The sequence below is a fragment of the Salmo salar genome, chromosome ssa06 (assembly GCF_905237065.1).
Source record: "Salmo salar chromosome ssa06, Ssal_v3.1, whole genome shotgun sequence".
NCBI classification, from domain to species: Eukaryota; Metazoa; Chordata; class Actinopteri; order Salmoniformes; family Salmonidae; genus Salmo; species Salmo salar.
Window position 1 is genome coordinate 55,923,000 of NC_059447.1, and position 16,510 is coordinate 55,939,509.

A 16,510-nucleotide genomic window follows, 5' to 3' on the forward strand; every position below is an offset into this window, starting at 1 on the left:
CAGTAAAACCATGTTGATTCCTGTCGGGTGGATTTATTGGTAACACACAGGAAGTTCCTATTCCACCACAATAAACCAACACGTGAGAGTTCACTAATGTGAAACAGACTAAAGTGTGTGAAAATGGACGAAGAACTAACGGTAGGTTGTACAAATGGGACGTGTTAAAGTCTTTATGCTAATTTAAACTTTTATACCTGCCAGATTGATCTGAAATACATTTTCTTGTAACGTTAGTGGCTATCTAACCTAGCAAAAGGTTCATTTCTTTAGCCACAAGCAAACACAGATTGGATTGAAAATGTTTAAAGAGCGTGCAAAACAAAACGTTATTCATACACAGATCTTTCATTCACCAGGGAATTAACGGGTAAGGTCAAACATTTAACAACCCCTTAATGGAAGATTTTACCATAGGCGTATAGCAGTTACAAATATATTGACGGTAAGAACCAGTGGAGGCTGTTGAGGGGAGGACGGCTCATAATAATGGCTGAAACGGAGCAAATATTATGGCATCAAACTCACGGAAACCATATGTTTGATGTATTTGATACCATTCCGCTCCAGCCATTACCATAAGTCCGTCCTCCACAATTAAGGTGCTACCAACCTCCTGTAGTAAGAACTGTATCAACGATTTATTTTTTATAACTAACCTAAGATAGACAATTTTCTTCGAGTTTGTATTCGCAGATCGCAAACAACTGACGGGCGCGTACACCGCCACGACCTGTCTATAGCGAACCCTGAATTTCTAACAACCCCACTGGGAGGTGGAACCTCTAAATTCAGTATTCCCTGTAACATTTCGGTTGTAAAGTCCTGGAGATCTATTTGCCTCCTTCACAATGATGTCTAGCTTCTTACATTTTATTTGTTTGACTAGTGCAATTTATCACTTGCACTATAAACGCAACAAAGTCCACCTTCGTTGTTAGTGCGTTGGGATCCTTCCCCTGCATGGCATTCACTGCAGACTGGGACATCCACTACCATCTCATCTCTACTCACACTTTCACCTATTTTCACTGCCTCCACATAGACCTGCTAGATACAGTTGAAGTTGTAAGTTTACATACACCTTAGCCAAATACATTTAAACTCTGTTTTTCACAATTCCTGACATTTAATCCTAGTAAAAATTCCCTGTCTTCGGTCAGTTAGGATCACCATTTTATTTTAAGAATATGAAATGTCAGAATAATAGTAGAGAGAATGATTTATTTCAGATTTTATTTCTTTCATCACATTCCCAGTGGGTCAGAAGTTTACATACTCAATTAATATTTGGTAGCATTGCCTTTAACTTGGGTCAAATGTTTCGGGTAGCCTTCCACAAGCTCCCCACAATAAGTTGGGTGAATTTTGGCCCATTCCTCCTGACAGCTGGTGTAACTGAGTTAGGTTTGTAGGCCTCCTTGCTCACACACGCTTTTTCAGTTCTGCCCACAAATGTTCACTAGGATTGAGGTCAGGGCTTTGTGATGGCCACTCCAATACCGTGACTTTGTCCTTAAGCCATTTTGCCACAACTTTGGAAGTATGCTTGGGGTCATTGTCCATTTGGAAGACCCATTTGCGACCAAGCTTTAACTTCCATACTGATGTCTTGAGATGTTGCTTCAATATTTCCACATAATTTTCCTGCCTCATGATGCCATCTATTTTGTGAAGTGCACCGGTCCCTCCTGCAGCAAAGCACCCCCACAACATGATGCTGCCACACCTGTGCTTCACGGTTGGGATGGTGTTCTTCGGCTTGCAAGCATCCCCCTTTTTCCTCCAAACATAACGATGGTCATTATGGCCAAACAGTTCTATTTTTGTTTCATTAGACCAGAAGACATTTCTCCAAAAAGTACAATCTTTGTCCCCATGTGCAGTTGCAAACCGTAGTCTGGCTTTTTTATGGTGGTTTTGGAGCAGTGGCTTCTTCCTTGCTGAGCGGCCTTTCAGGTTATGTCGATATTGGACTCGTTTTACTGTGGACATAGATACTTTTGTACCTGTTTCCTCCAGCATCTTCACAAGGTCCTTTGCTTTTGTTCTGGGATTGATTCTCACATTTCACACCAAAGTACGTTCATCTCTAGGAGACATAGCGCGTCTCCTTCCTGAGCGGTATAACGGCTGCGTGGTCCCATGGTGTTTATGCTTGCGTACTATTGTTTGTACAGATGAACGTGGTACTTTCAGGCGTTTGGAAATTGCTCCCAAGGATGAACCAGACTTCTGGAGGTCTACAATATTTTTTCCTGAAGTCTTGGCTGATTTCTTTTGATTTTCCCATGATGCCAAGCATAGAGGCACTGAGTTTGAAGGTAGGCCTTGAAATACATCCACAGGTACACCTCCAATTGACTAAAATGATGTCAATTAGCCTATCAGAAGCTTCTAAAGCCATGACATCATTTTCTGGAATTTTCCAAGCTGTTTAAAGGCACAGTCAACTTAGTGTATGTAAACTTCTGACCCACTGGAATTGTGATACAGTGAAATAATCTGTCTGTAAACAGTTGTTGGAAAATGACTTGTGTCATGCACAAAGTAGAGGTCCTAACTGACTTGCCAAAACTGTAGTTCGTTAATAGTACATTTGTGGAGTGGTTGAAAAACGAGTTTTAATGACTCCAACCTAAGTGTATGTAAACTTCCGACCTCAACTGTAGCCCTGATCCTAGCTACTGTGACCTTCATCCTTACAGTGCACTCCGGGAACATGATTCCCATCACAATTACAGCAATATGCTTCATCTGACACTTCAACTACAACATATTTATTGCTTCGACAAACCCTTGCCACAAGTCTAAACTTTTTACAATTGTAACACTGCAGCGGCTTCTGTACATTGGATCTCACCGCATACCACAGCCTGCGTTTCCAATGGGAGTGAATTAATCATAACAGAACAAGGAAGGAGGTTGGCAGAGCCAAGCACGCGCTAGCGAGAGCCTATTGGCGCGTTCTAGCGTGTACAGTGGCTTGTGAAAGTATTCACGCCCCTTGGCATTTTTCCTATTTTGTTGCCTTACAACCTGGAATTAAAATGTTTTTTAGGGGGGGGGGTTTAAACAACATGCCTACCACTTTGAAGATGCAAAATATTTTTTGTGAAACAAACAAGATCAGAACTTGAGTGTGCATAACTATTCACCCCCCCCCCCAAAGTCAATACCCCAAGTCTCTTGGGGTATGTCTCTATAAGCTTGGTACATCTAGCCACTGGGATTTTGACCCATTCTTCAAGGCAAAACTGCACCAGCCATTTCCAGTAGGATGGGTTCCGCTGGTGTACAGCAATCTTTGTCATCCTATATCTATCCTACCCTGCCTTTCTAAGGTCTTCGCAAGCCAAGTTAACAGATTATCGACCATTTCGAGTCCCACCGTACCTTCTCAGCTATGCAATCTGGTTTCAGAGCTGGTCATGGGTGCACCTCAGCCACGCTCAAGGTCCTAAACGATATCGTAACCGCCATCGATAAGAGACATTACTGTGCAGCCGTATTCATCGACCTGGACAAGGCTTTCGACTGTCAATCACCACATTCTTATCGGCAGACTCAACAGCCTTGGTTTCTCAAATGATTGCCTCGCCAACTACTTCTCTGAGAGAGTTCAGTGTGTCAAATCGGAGGGCCTGTTGTCCGGACCTCTGGCAGTCTCTATGGGCGTGCCACAGGGTTCAATTCTCGGGCCGACTCGCTTCTCTGTATACATCAATGATGTCGCTCTTGCTGCTGGTGATTCTCTGATCCACCTCAACACAGACGACACCATTCTGTATACTTCTGGCCCCTCTTTGGACACTGTGTTAACTAACCTCCAGACGAGCTTCAATGCCATATAACTCTCCTTCCGTGGCCTCCAACTGCTCTTAAATGCAAGTAAAACTAAATGCATGCTCTTCAACCGATCGCTGGCCGCCCATCCAACGTCACTACTCTGGACGGTCCTGACTTAGAATATGTGGACAACTACAAATGCCTAGGTGTCTGGTTAGACTGTAAACTCTCCTTCTAGACTCGCATTAAACATCTCCAATCCAAAATTAAATCTAGAATCGGCTATTTCGCAACAAAGCATCCTTCACTCATGCTGCCAAACATACCCTCGTGAAACTGACCATCCTACCGATCCTCGACTTTGGCGATGTCATTTACAAAATAGCCTCCAACACTCTACTCAACAAATTGGATGCAGTCTATCACAGTGCCATCCATTTTGTCACCAAAGCCTCATATACTACCCACCACTGCGGCCTGTACGCTCTTGTTGGCTGGCCCTCGCTTCGTACTCGTCGCCAAACCCACTGGCTCCAGGTCATCTACAAGTCTTTGCTAGGTAAAGCCCCACCTTATCTCAGCTCACTGGTCACCCGTAGCACGCGCTCCAGCAGGTATATCTCACTGGTCACCCCCAAAGCCAATTCCTTCTTTGGCTGCCTTTCCTTTCAGTTCTCTGCTGCCAATGACTGGAACGAACTGCAAAAATCACTGAAGCTGGAGACATATCTCCCTCACTAGCTTTAAGCACCAGCTGTCAGAGCAGATCACTGCCCATCTGTAAATAGCCCATCCAACTACCCCATCCCCATACTGTATTTATTTATTTATCTTGCTCCTTTGCACCCCAGTATCTCTACTTGCACATTAATCTTCTGCACATCTACCATTCCAGTGTTTAATTGCTATATTGTAATTACTTCGCCACCGTGGCCTACTTATTGCCTTACCACTCTTATCTTACCTCATTTGCACACACTGTATATAGACTTTTTCTACTGTATTATTGACTGTTTGTTTATTACATGTGTAACTGTTGTATGTGTCGAACTGCTTTGCTTTATCTTGGCCAGGTCGCAGTTGTAAATGAGTACTTGTTCTCAACTAGCCTACCTGGTTAAATAAAGGTGAAGTTAAAAAAAATACCACAGATTCTCAATTGGATTGAGGTCTGGGCTTTGACTAGGCCGTTCCAATACATTTAAATGTTTTCCTTTAAACCACTCGAGTGTTGCTTTAGCAGTATGCTTAGGGTCATTGTCCTGCTGGAAGGTGAACCTCAGTCCCAGTCTCAAATCTCTGGAAGACTGAAACAGGTTTCCCTCAAGAATTTCCCTGTATTTAGCGCCATCCATCATTCCTTCAATTCTGACCAGTTTCCCAGTCCCTGCCGAGGAAAAACATCCTACAGCATGATGCTGCCACCACCATGCATCACTGTGGGGATGTTGTTCTCGGGGTGATGAGAGGTGTTGGGTTTGCGCCAGCCATAGCGTTTTCCTTAATGGCCAAAAAGCTCAATTTTATTCTCATCTGACCAGAATCCCTTCTTCCATATGTTTGGGGAGTCACCCACATGCCTTTTGGTGAACACCAAATGTGTTTGCTTATTTTTCTTTAAGCAATGGCTTTTTTTTCTGGCCACTTCTGTAAAGCCCAGCTCTGTGGAGTGTACAGCTTAAAGTGGTCCTATGGACAGATATTCCAATCTCCGCTGTGGAGCTTTGCAGCTCCTTCAGGGTTATCTTTGGTCTCTTTGTTGCCTCTCTGATTAATGCCCTCCTTGCCTGGTCTGTGAGTTTTGGTGGTCTGTGAGTTTTGGTGGGCGGCCCTCTCTTGGCAGGTTTGTTGTCGTGCCATATTCTTTCAGTTTTTTTTATAAAGGATTTAATGGTGCTCCGTGGGATGTTCAAAGTTTCTGATAATTTTTTATAACCAAACCCTGATCTGTACTTCTCCAACTTTGTCCCTGACCTGTTTGGAGAGCTCCTTGGTCTTGGTGGTGCCCCTTGCTTAGTGGTGCCCCTTGCTTAGTGGTGCCCCTTGCTTAGTGGTGCCCCTTGCTTAGTGGTGCCCCTTGCTTAGTGGTGCCCCTTGCTTAGTGGTGCCCCTTGCTTAGTGGTGCCCCTTGCTTAGTGGTGCCCCTTGCTTAGTGGTGCCCCTTGCTTAGTGGTGCCCCTTGCTTAGTGGTGCCCCTTGCTTAGTGGTGCCCCTTGCTTAGTGGTGCCCCTTGCTTAGTGGTGTTGCAGAATCTGGGGCCTTTCAGAACTGAGATCATGTGACAGATCATTTGACAGTTAGATTGCACACAGGTGGACTTTATTTAACCAATTATGTGACTTCTGAAGGTAATTAGTTGCACCAGATCTTATTTAGGGGCTTCATAGCAAACTTTTCAGTTTGACATTTTTGGAAACATTTTTATTTCTTTCACTTCACCAAGTTGGACCATTTTGTGTATGTCCATTACATGAAATCTGAATAAACATCCATTTAAATTACAGGTTGTAATGCAACAAAAGAGGAAAAACGCCAAGGGGGATGAATACTTTTGCAAGGCACTCTATTTGCATATTTCTTTTAGGGAACGCCTACTCTGAAGTGTGTGTGTAGCGCCATTAATAATTTCGCCCTTGCACTCCTTGTAAACAATGCACATTTTTTACAACTTTGGCAAAGGGTAAAGTCTACACAACTTTGATCACTCTGTTAGTAACAGATTCTAGTTTGGGAAACAGAAAACTGTATTGAGATTAAATGTTTCATCGATGAGAGAATTTGTAGAACGTCGGCCATAATCCATCTCGCTGCATTTTCTTCAACTGCCACTGGGCTTTCTCTCACCGCCTACCGGCGAAAGAACAATGAGACTGATATTTCTGTGTCTATGCTCTCTCCATACTGCAACATCCCTGATTACAGTTCCTAGTCACCTGTGTGCCTGTAGACATGTGACAGTGACCCCTGACCCAACATATAGTTCCCTCTAGAGTACAAATTTTAAGTGGAATATACAAAGACAGGCAAAGTATATAGACAACACGACAACCACACAAGTAGTTCAAAATGGGTCCTACAGATTAGTTATAGCAAGGCCCTCCGTTACAATTGTTGCCGCAGCTAGCTACATGCTCTCATATGTTATGGACCTGATGCCCCCCCCCCATATTCTCTGTCTGTCTCTGTGTGTATGTAATACTATGCATAATGTGCCATATAAAATAGGATTTGATTATAGGGGGGCTACAGCGAAATCTGTGGCCAGTGTGGAGAGGTGGACTGGGGGGTGTCGGATGAGGGTCGGTTCTACTGCAGGTCCTGTCATAATGTCATCGAGGTAAGCACTCAACATTTGAACTCCTATTCAAGATTGCTTCATGTTGAAGTAGTCATGGGCTACATCCCATATGGTACCGTATTCCCTATTTGGTGCACTACTTTGGCACCATGGGCCCTGGTCAAGGTAGTGTACTAGTTAATAGGGTGCCATTTGGGAGGCGCACGTGGACAACCATTTTTATTCTTTCTCAAATTCTCTACTCAGAGAACAAAAGAAGTGGTGGATACAAACACTTTTATGATTGGTGCCAGCAGAGTGTCCTCCATCTCCAAGGGAACCAGAAGGAAAAAACTAGGTTGGTCTCCACTCTCCTGTGTCATTAATTCCTACAAGCAAATACTTTTGATTTGTTGTTGGTTGTTCTGTATGTGCCTGAATTCTTTGTGGCTGTGTGTTTCAGAGCAAGGGCGAGAGTGGATGGTGTGTGAGGGCTTTCAGTTCATCCTGAAGCACCAGGCTGAGGCTCTTCTGGCCATGGGAGTCTGCCCACAGTTCAAGGTCTGTCAGAGGGAGCACAGAAGGGCGGTTTCCCGGACACAGATTAAGCCTAGTAGTCCTGGACTAAAACACCTGCTCTATGGAGAATCTCTATTGAAACGTTGAATCTGTCTCTGAGAAACCGGAAAGTAAAACCAAATAATGTCAACGTAAAGACACTCGACAAGTTCTGTAAGTGTCTTGTATGGTCTGTGTTTTGTAGGATGACGTGCTGTGTCAGTTTTGGAGAATGTACTTACAGAAGAGCCGACAGGCCTACACCAAGAATCCTGTGCATGATGGGAAATTTAGACTGGTCAGTATTCTCATCACTGCAAGCAAAATGGCACTTTCTGATGAAGTGACGACAAACTTGTCCCTGTCTTATCGCCCCCCTTGTGGCGGACGGTCGACGAGACGTTCACTCAATGTGTGCTTTTTAGATTGGATACGTTTAGTTACACGTTTGCAGCTCTCAGATGATAACAGTACACCTACACACACTTCACCCTCCTTTTGGTTGCTGTTTTGCGTGTCCGTCTCTGTCTCCCCTTCTTCTTATTTCCACTCGTTTTCTCGTTGCCCTCCCTAGCGTTCTCAGGGCTCTGGGGAGTCAGACAGTGCTCCGGAGTCGTCAGTGATGAGCGACTCTATGACGTCTGCCTCTGAGACAGACGGGGATGGAGATTGGGCCAGTGGAGGAGGCTCTGTCTCAGGTACAGTAAACAACACAAGTATGCTGAACAGCCAATGGACCTATATATATGTGAGTGTACATGCGTGCGTGTGTGTGTGTGTGTGTTTTCCAATATGTGTGCGTGCTCCCCAGATTACACCAGTGACGGAGCCTCCTCGGTGTGTTCCGGTTCTATTGATGCCGTCTCGTACCTGACCCCGCGCCAGAGGAGGAGCCAGGGGTTGATGAGCATGCCCAAGACCCTGGCACTGTGCCACCTGGCCCTGCTGTGGGCTAGAGAGGCCATCACACTGGCAGACCTGCTCAGGTCAGGGCCAAGGGGAGATGGTGGAAACATGGGTGGAAGAGAAGATGAACAAAGTTGTATTGAATTTAATATATACACATTTTTACCGTTTGATTTCATTAAGACAAACCGGGATTAAATGTAGGTTAAAGGTAAAAAAAAATAAACAAAATAAATAAACAGGAAGTAAATGTTCACATTCAGTCTCAAGCTTTGCGTCCCTGCCTATTGAGTCTCTCTCTCTCTCTGTGCTGGGCAGGTTTGTGAATGAGGGCCACATCCCCTATGTGAACGCCTACGAGGACTTCCCAGAGGAGATGAAGCTCTACGGCCGAGACTCACTCATCTTCAGAGTGGAGGTGAGAGCTCACATTAGTTGTTGATTTATTGGGGAAAAGATGCGCTGAGTACAACCTAGGCGATAACACGTTAAAGCAATTCCACTTTTGTCCAACGTGGTCCCTGATGGAATACGAAACAAAATAAAAGAACTGTAATCGCTCTGCATCACACAGCATGGAACAAATAAATAAGGCAAGAATAAAAGATACGGGAAAATGAAAGTACAGTCAACCTATCGTGATTCCGTCATTTGTCCTCCTGGACTCTAAATGCATTCATTATACATGAATAAATCAACATCGTTATCAGTTAAACTGTAACGCTACGATGGCCTCTGGGACACACCGCTGCCTTTCCATTTCTGTTGTAGCAGAGGCATAAATGCCTTTCAGTCATTCAGCTACTCAACAAAAATCAGCTTTGACCTGTCCCCTTTTTTTTTTTTTTTTAACACCCCTGGACTGAGACCGTTTTAATAGGCATTCCACAACAACCTCCCAGTGTAGAAGAATGAGTACCGTGCCGTACTATTTCCTGTTGGCCCACTGACTCTCGTGTTGTGGCCGTGCTGAGTATGAAACACAGCTGTGTCTAAGCCTAAGTAGTCATGAGCAGTACTACTGATGTTATTATATATGTGGTTAAGCTTCATCTAGGCAACAGATCCACTGCTTGGAATTCATGTACTACAACATGTGTTCGGGGGGGTGCATTAAGCTGATGGCGACCGATGTGGTTTTGCACAACCTACTATCTTGTTTTGTTGTCAGTCCACTGTACCACGCTACTCTCATTGAAACGTGTGTGAAGACATCAGAATGTTGGCTCGGGTGCAGCAGAAACTGCTGCTTGTCCCCACACGCCAATACACCTGTTGCCCCGCTCTGCATTTGCATATATTGTCTTGAAGTCTTATCCCGATCCTCCCAAAGGAATTCCTTTCATAGAAGACAAGATGAAATAAACTCTGTGTGTGTGTTCCCTAGTCTATCCCCTCTTACAGCCACCTGCACAAGGAGGCCCAGACCCTGGCTGTATTCCTGGAGCTACCCCTCTTCCCCCCCATCACCCTGGACTGCCTGCTGCACCCCTCCCTGCTCAGTCTCCGCTACCTCACCGAAGCCAACCTGCCCGGTGGGTCTGCCAAGCCAACAACACGCTCTTAACTCTTTTGTTGTCCGTTGGTTCATTTGTGTCAGTCACTTTTAAAGAGGAGACACCAGTAGGGTTTTTTTGTCTAGTTGTTTAGTTTGTCTAGTCTAGCATAGTTTTTCTTTTTTTGTGACTTTACACAATGTGAAACTCCAGTCTTAACACAAGTTATTCCACTCAACCAGTATTATTTTCTCTTTCAGATGAGCTGCATGACTGGGTGTGCAGGATTATGGAGAAGGCTGGTATGGAGTCGTCCGTGACCTTTGAACCCATGAGGTCCAACTCTCTTCTCCCACACTACGATGTCCAGGCTGCTGCCCTGATCATCATCGCCATGAAGCTGCTCTTCAAACTAGACGACCACACTGAGTGGTAGCTATGCCGTCTGTTTTAACACGAGAGAGAAGTGTATTTTAAGGGCTTATTCTCACCAAATAGTTATAGGTACAATTTCAATTTACATAATATGTACAAACACTTTACAATTCACATTAGTGACGGGAATGTTACGAGACGACAAGGGGTTTGGTTGACGTTCTTGCTTCGCAGCTCAAAAGTACTGTAAATGTCACAGTAACCACTAGCCAGGGTTTAGGTTAAGTATGGCAAACTATTCAACTAGCTAGCTACTAGCTAACATTAACCAAGCAACTCTTCATACATCTACCATATTACTCTTAATTACTGCAACAAAACCGTATTACACTCTTGAATAATGCAACAATTCACAAGCATGTGCAGACAGTTAAAGTTTTTGTCTGTACACATCACATTTCAGCTTCAAGACAAACGCACAGATGTTGACTTATGTAGTTTGACTTGTGTATCTAAAAAATGTCGACTTGCATATCTCAGCATTTTTAGGTAGTATCGACATTAACTTGAAATTGCCTTTGTTTTAACTCAATATATAAGTCTCAAATATAAGGAAAATGTGTAGCCTACACATTTCCTCTGTTTCAAAAACATTGCTTTGCTATTACCATTGATACTGTAGGAATGTTGAGCTCAATGAAACAATTCTGTTTACACTGCCGTGCTCGGAGGGCGGCAACTGTCGGGTGCGACCTCCAGAGGAAGCACCCGAGACGTGAGAATTTCACAAGTTTACACAACAGTATTATCTCTCGAACTTCTAGAAAATGTACCTTTGCTATCATCAATGTAAAAACGGTCTCACTCCACAATATAACAGTAATTGACAGTACATAATACCGATTTTAAAACTACATTGTGGACCACTCCGGTAGTTTTGAGACACTATGTAGGCAATTATAGTTCACTATATAGTCTGTTAGCCATGTCAACATTTTACCACAGTCTAGAAACCACAATGTTCTTTAGGAAGCTCAATGTAGACTGGAACATCAAGTCTGAGTGTCCCTGGTCATGTAAACAGTCGCACAGGAATGTCATAAATAGTTTAGATCACTATGCCTATGCAAGATATTGCACTTTGGTGATTGTTTTACTACTGCTCATATCTAACGCAGTTTTCCTGTTTGTGTTTTTAGGGATTTATCCAATGATGCAAGTGACAAGAACAAGGAAAACCCAGGTAAACCTCACTCACTTTGGTGTGATAAGTTAATAACCAGCCCTTCCTGATGGCTGATGTGGAATTGTTTTATTTTGCATCATTGAGAAAGTATTGATCTGAATAATCTCTCAGGAGTTTTGTGTGAAGTCGGCCCAAGGCTATAAGGAGCTGCATAGTACATACAGAGGAATAAATTAAACAGTTATTTACACGTGTCTGAAGGGGTTTTAGCTAATGGAATGCCTTTAAAGGCTGTAAGTGCTGTTTCTTTGGTTCTTATGTTCTGTTTAACATTTCACAGGATCTTATCTTTTTCCGCACAGATAATCATAGTTTATTGTCCTACACATTGTAATTTAACGTTTTTCGTAAAGAGCGGCCATTGAGGTGTGGTCTTGTCTTTGGAACGGGGAATGTTGCATGTACTGTTTGTCTGCATTCCTTTGATTTCTAACTGCCTTTTTCATTCACTTCCATTTGACAGCTTATAAGTGAGAGTAGGTTACATGGCTGGGCTGAAATATTTGGGTGATTTAGAAGCGCTTGAGTTTCCCCTTGCTATTTTCTGTGGTAATTAAAAAGCAGATGGAGAATTCAGACTTCTCTTAAGAAGTAGAGGCGATTTTACGAGACTTTAATGAAGTCCACGAGTTCCTAGTGGTAGCCTGTTTTTTACGACTAGTTAGGAAATGGCCCCTTATTTTGGGAAGTGTTGTCAGTTGGGCATTGCAAAAGTCAAGTGTCCTAAATTTCTGTCTGGCTCATCCCTCTCTTTATGTGCGACAGATGTGAACAGCTTTAACCTGAGGAGGTGGTACAGGACAATGCAGACTGCCCTGACCACAGCTGTACGGAGACAGCAGGACAACATAGCCAGGTGAGACACCTCACTTTTAACTGGCTCTTTCACTGTTCTTTCTTTTTTAAAGTTGGCTGTGCAGATACTGTGGCCTAGTGGTAACACATCCGGCTCAATCACATATACTGCTCCCCACCGGAAACTGGGGTTCAATTCCTGTGTCCACCCTTGTTACTGTGTCTCCCCCTTCATCTATCTATCTCCTCTATTTCACAAATGTCAGTATAAAGAATAAATGTATTTACCCATTGCATTTATTTCCACAGAAAGCATTGGAAGGCCCAGAAACCTCTATACACCTCGAAGAAAGACAAGTCGGTCGTTCTCAAAAGGAGACGTAGGTGTCACTCAAATATCAGTCTGTTCAAATAAAGAAGATAAACAGAGCTGGCACAAACATGCTGATGTTACTCACTGGCCTATACAGTACCAGTCAAAAGTTTGGACACACATATACTCATTCAAGGGTTTTTATTTATTTGTATAATTTTCTACATTGTGGAATAACAGTGAAGACATCAAAATAACACATGGAATCATGTAGTAACCAAAAAGGTGTTAGACAAATCAAAATATATTTGAGATTCTTCAAAGTAGCCACCCTTTGCCTTGACAGCTTTGCACACTCTTGGCATTCTCTCAACCAGCTTCATGAGGTAGTCACCTGGAATGCATTTCAATTAACAGGTGTGCCTTGTTAATTTGTGGAATTTCTTTCCTTTTTAATGCGTTTGAGGCAATCAGTTGTGTTGTGACAAGGTAGGGAAACAGAAAATAGCCCTATTTGGTAAAAGACCAAGTCCATATTACGGCAAGAACAGCTCAAATAAGCAGAGAGAAATGACAGTCCATCGTTACTTTAAGACATGGTCAGTACATCTGGAACATTTAAAAAACGTTGAATTATTTTTTAAGTGCAGTCGCAAAAACCATCAAGCACTATGATGAATCTGGCTCTCATGAGGACTTCCACAGGAAAGGAAGACCCAGAGTTACCTCTGCTGCAGAGGATAAGTTCATTTGAGTTACCAGCGTCAAATTGCACCCCAAATAAATGCTTCACAAAGTTCAAGTAACAGACACATCTCAACATCAACTGTTCAGAGGAGACTGCGTGAATCACGCCTTCATGGTCGAATTCCTGCAAAGAAACCACTACTAAAGGATACCAATAAGAAGAGACTTGCTTGGGCCAAGAAACACGAGCAATGGACATTAGACTGGTGGAAATGTGATGAGTCCAAATTTGAGATTTTTGGTTCCAACTGCCGTGTCTTTGTGAGACACAGAGTTTAACAGGACAATGACCCAACACACCTCCAGGCTGTGTAAGGGCTATTTGACCAAGGAGAGTGATGGAGTGCTGCATCAGATGACCTGGCCTCAACAATCACCTGACCTCAACCCAATTGAGATGGTTTGGGATGAGTTGGACCGCAGCGTGAAGGAAAAGCAGCCAACAAGTTTTCAGCATTTGTGGGAACTCCTTCAAGCATTCCAGGTGAAGCTGATTGAGAGAATTCCAAGAGTTTGCAAAGCTGTCATCAAGACAAAGGGCGGCTACTTTGAAGAATCTCAAATATAAAATATATTTAGATTTTAAACTTTTTTTTTGCTTACTACATGATTTCATATGTGTTATTTCATAGTTTTGACATCTTCACTATTATTCTACAATGTAGATAATAGAGATAAAGAAAAAACCCTTGAATGAGGTGTGTCCAAACTTGGCTGGTACTGTGTCATTCTGCTTTTGCTAATCTCTCCCTTTTCTCCACCCTAATCTCACTACTCCCCTTCTCTTTCCCTCACCAACTAACCACACCCTTTTTCCTCACCATTTCCTGCACCCTCACTTTTCCCCCTCCTTCTCCCTCTCCAGGTATTGCAGAGCAGCTCCAGTTGAGTTTCCAGAAACTGTCTGGTTCCCCTGTGCCCCCACCATCCTCCCCTCCCTCCAGCTTCTGTTTCCGCTGGAGTGAGGAGGGGGAGGAGGTCTGGGACGGGCCCAGCCTGCACCACCAGACCCTGGACAGCAGCGTCCGGCAGAGAGGGGCAAGCCTCCAGCCCTCCAACCCAAAATACTGGCACCCAGCCCTGAAGGCCTGCAAGCCCAGGTAAGGCCCAGTACACGGTTGCAGCAGCATACCACCCTGGATCCCGCTGCTGGCTTGCCACTGAAGCTAAGCCGGGTTGGTCCTGGTCAGTCCCTGGATGAGAGACCAGATGCTGCTGGAAGTGGTGTTGGAGGGCTAGTAGGAGGCACTCTTTCCTCTGGTCAAAAGGATTTCAGTGCCCCAGGGCAGTGATTGGGGACATTGCCCTTTGCAGGGTGTCATCTTTCGGATGGGATGTTAAACGGGTGTCCTGACTCTGTGGTCACTAAAGAGCCCATGGCACTTATTGTAAGAGTAGGGCTGTTAACCCCTGTGTCCTGGCTAAATTCCCAATCTGGCCCTCATACCATCATGGCCACCTAATCTTCAGCTTCCAATTGGCTCATTCATCCCCCTCCTGTCCAATGTAACTATTCCTGAGGTTGTTGCTGTAAATGAGAATGTGTTCTCAGTCAACTTACCTGCAATAAACAACAACCTTAAAGGTAGAGTCAGTGATGCTCAAAGTCAACTGCAGAGTCAGCGTAGACCTCTGCAACAAGCATGAGACTTAACTTCTCTGTTGATCCCGCAACTATCAGCTTGCAGGAGCGGGAAGTGTACCCGTCTTGCATCTGAGTCTAAGTTAATATTTCCCTTATTGGGGTCACCCTGAATCACCTCACCTAAACATCCTAACTGATACTGATACTGCAGGCCTGTGTTCTCTCTCTCTCTCTGGAGGCCTGTTTTCACTGTCAGCACTGATCAAATCTACCAAGCGACTCTTTCCTATCCACCGTCCTCAGTTTGCTGAGGCTGAATCCTATAGTGATTGGAAACTGCACCCAGCATGAATCTACACCTGGGGTCTATGCTTTTAGTTGTGGAGGCCGACTCCCTTCTAACCTGTCCCACAAGAGTACCACTCTCCATAAGGCGTATCTAAACCATCCCTTTTTAAAACCTAGTTTCAGCTAGAGACAGCACTGGCTATGGGGTTTCCCAGCATGTAGGCATGCATAAGAATGCTTTAGAGAAGTTTTCAGAATTTTTGCAGACAATGTAGAGATGTGACTTGTGAATATACATATAGAAACAAAACGTCCATGACGGGTGCTCTGTTTTTAAATATGGTCTGGATGAGAGGACCAGGATGTCTGTCATATGCTGTTTACACACTAGTTGTTAGCAGTGGTTCATAGTCGCATGCACAGGGATGTGAGACCTACTCCATTTGCAAATCTGCCAACTTTTTGGTTCTACTCGCAGCATTTCCATTGCTCCATAAAAGTTAAACTCTTTCAGATTGGCCTTTACTGCACACCTCACAGGGATTGCACTGCAATAGGCACACAAAGAGCCAGGGTCATGTATATTCTTTAAAACAACACCATTTCAGTTTTTCTGTCATGTTTTATTCCCCCCCCCCCCCTCAGGTTTTGTAAGAGCCACTATGCGGAGGTAGAGGTCACTCTCCCCAGGATGTACGTGTGGCTGTTGAACCTCTTCTCCTTCCTCATGGGGGTGAAACCTGGCTGTGTATACGAAGAGGTACTGAAGGTGGAGAGACACTTCCTCGGGAGCAGCAAGTCCCAGCCCAGGGCAAGAGCTACACCCAGAAAGACACAGCCCAAAAAACTACCCAAACGCAAACAAACCAGAAAAACATGTTCTAGGTGACTAAAGAGAGAATGACTTCATCGGGAACAACTACTGTCGATTAATTTATGGTTCTTGTATCGATGCAAATTGATTGTACAAAAAAAAAGGCACAAATTGCCTCATTGCATTGCCAAGGATGAATGGTAATGCTCCTGTGATTACAATGCAATATGAAGTTCATGAAAATGGAATTTTAAAATTATATTAAACTGTTATGTTATTACAATGTTATAAGTAGCCCTGTGTAGCTCTTTTCATTTAAGG

At 43.9% G+C, this 16,510-nt stretch overlaps 1 protein-coding gene across 2 annotated transcripts; it reads left to right on the forward strand.

Moving 5' to 3' along the window:
* The first annotated feature begins 52 nt into the window (after positions 1–52).
* taf1b (TATA box binding protein (Tbp)-associated factor, RNA polymerase I, B) lies at positions 53–16,477 on the forward strand. 2 transcript variants are annotated; one of them, XM_014204854.2, is made up of 15 exons: positions 53–141; positions 7,028–7,126; positions 7,334–7,424; positions 7,530–7,627; positions 7,830–7,922; positions 8,199–8,322; positions 8,436–8,610; positions 8,849–8,948; positions 9,918–10,065; positions 10,287–10,458; positions 11,601–11,644; positions 12,413–12,503; positions 12,752–12,822; positions 14,368–14,602; positions 16,021–16,477. In XM_014204854.2, the coding sequence occupies exons 1-15, from the start codon at positions 124–126 to the stop codon at positions 16,262–16,264; spliced, it is 1,803 nt and encodes a 600-aa protein (XP_014060329.2). In that variant the 5' UTR covers positions 53–123; the 3' UTR covers positions 16,265–16,477. The 2 variants fall into 2 exon arrangements, with proteins under 2 accessions (XP_014060329.2, XP_014060328.2); XM_014204853.2 differs by having other exon boundaries at positions 101–141; positions 7,015–7,126.
* Positions 16,478–16,510: the final 33 nt, after the last annotated feature.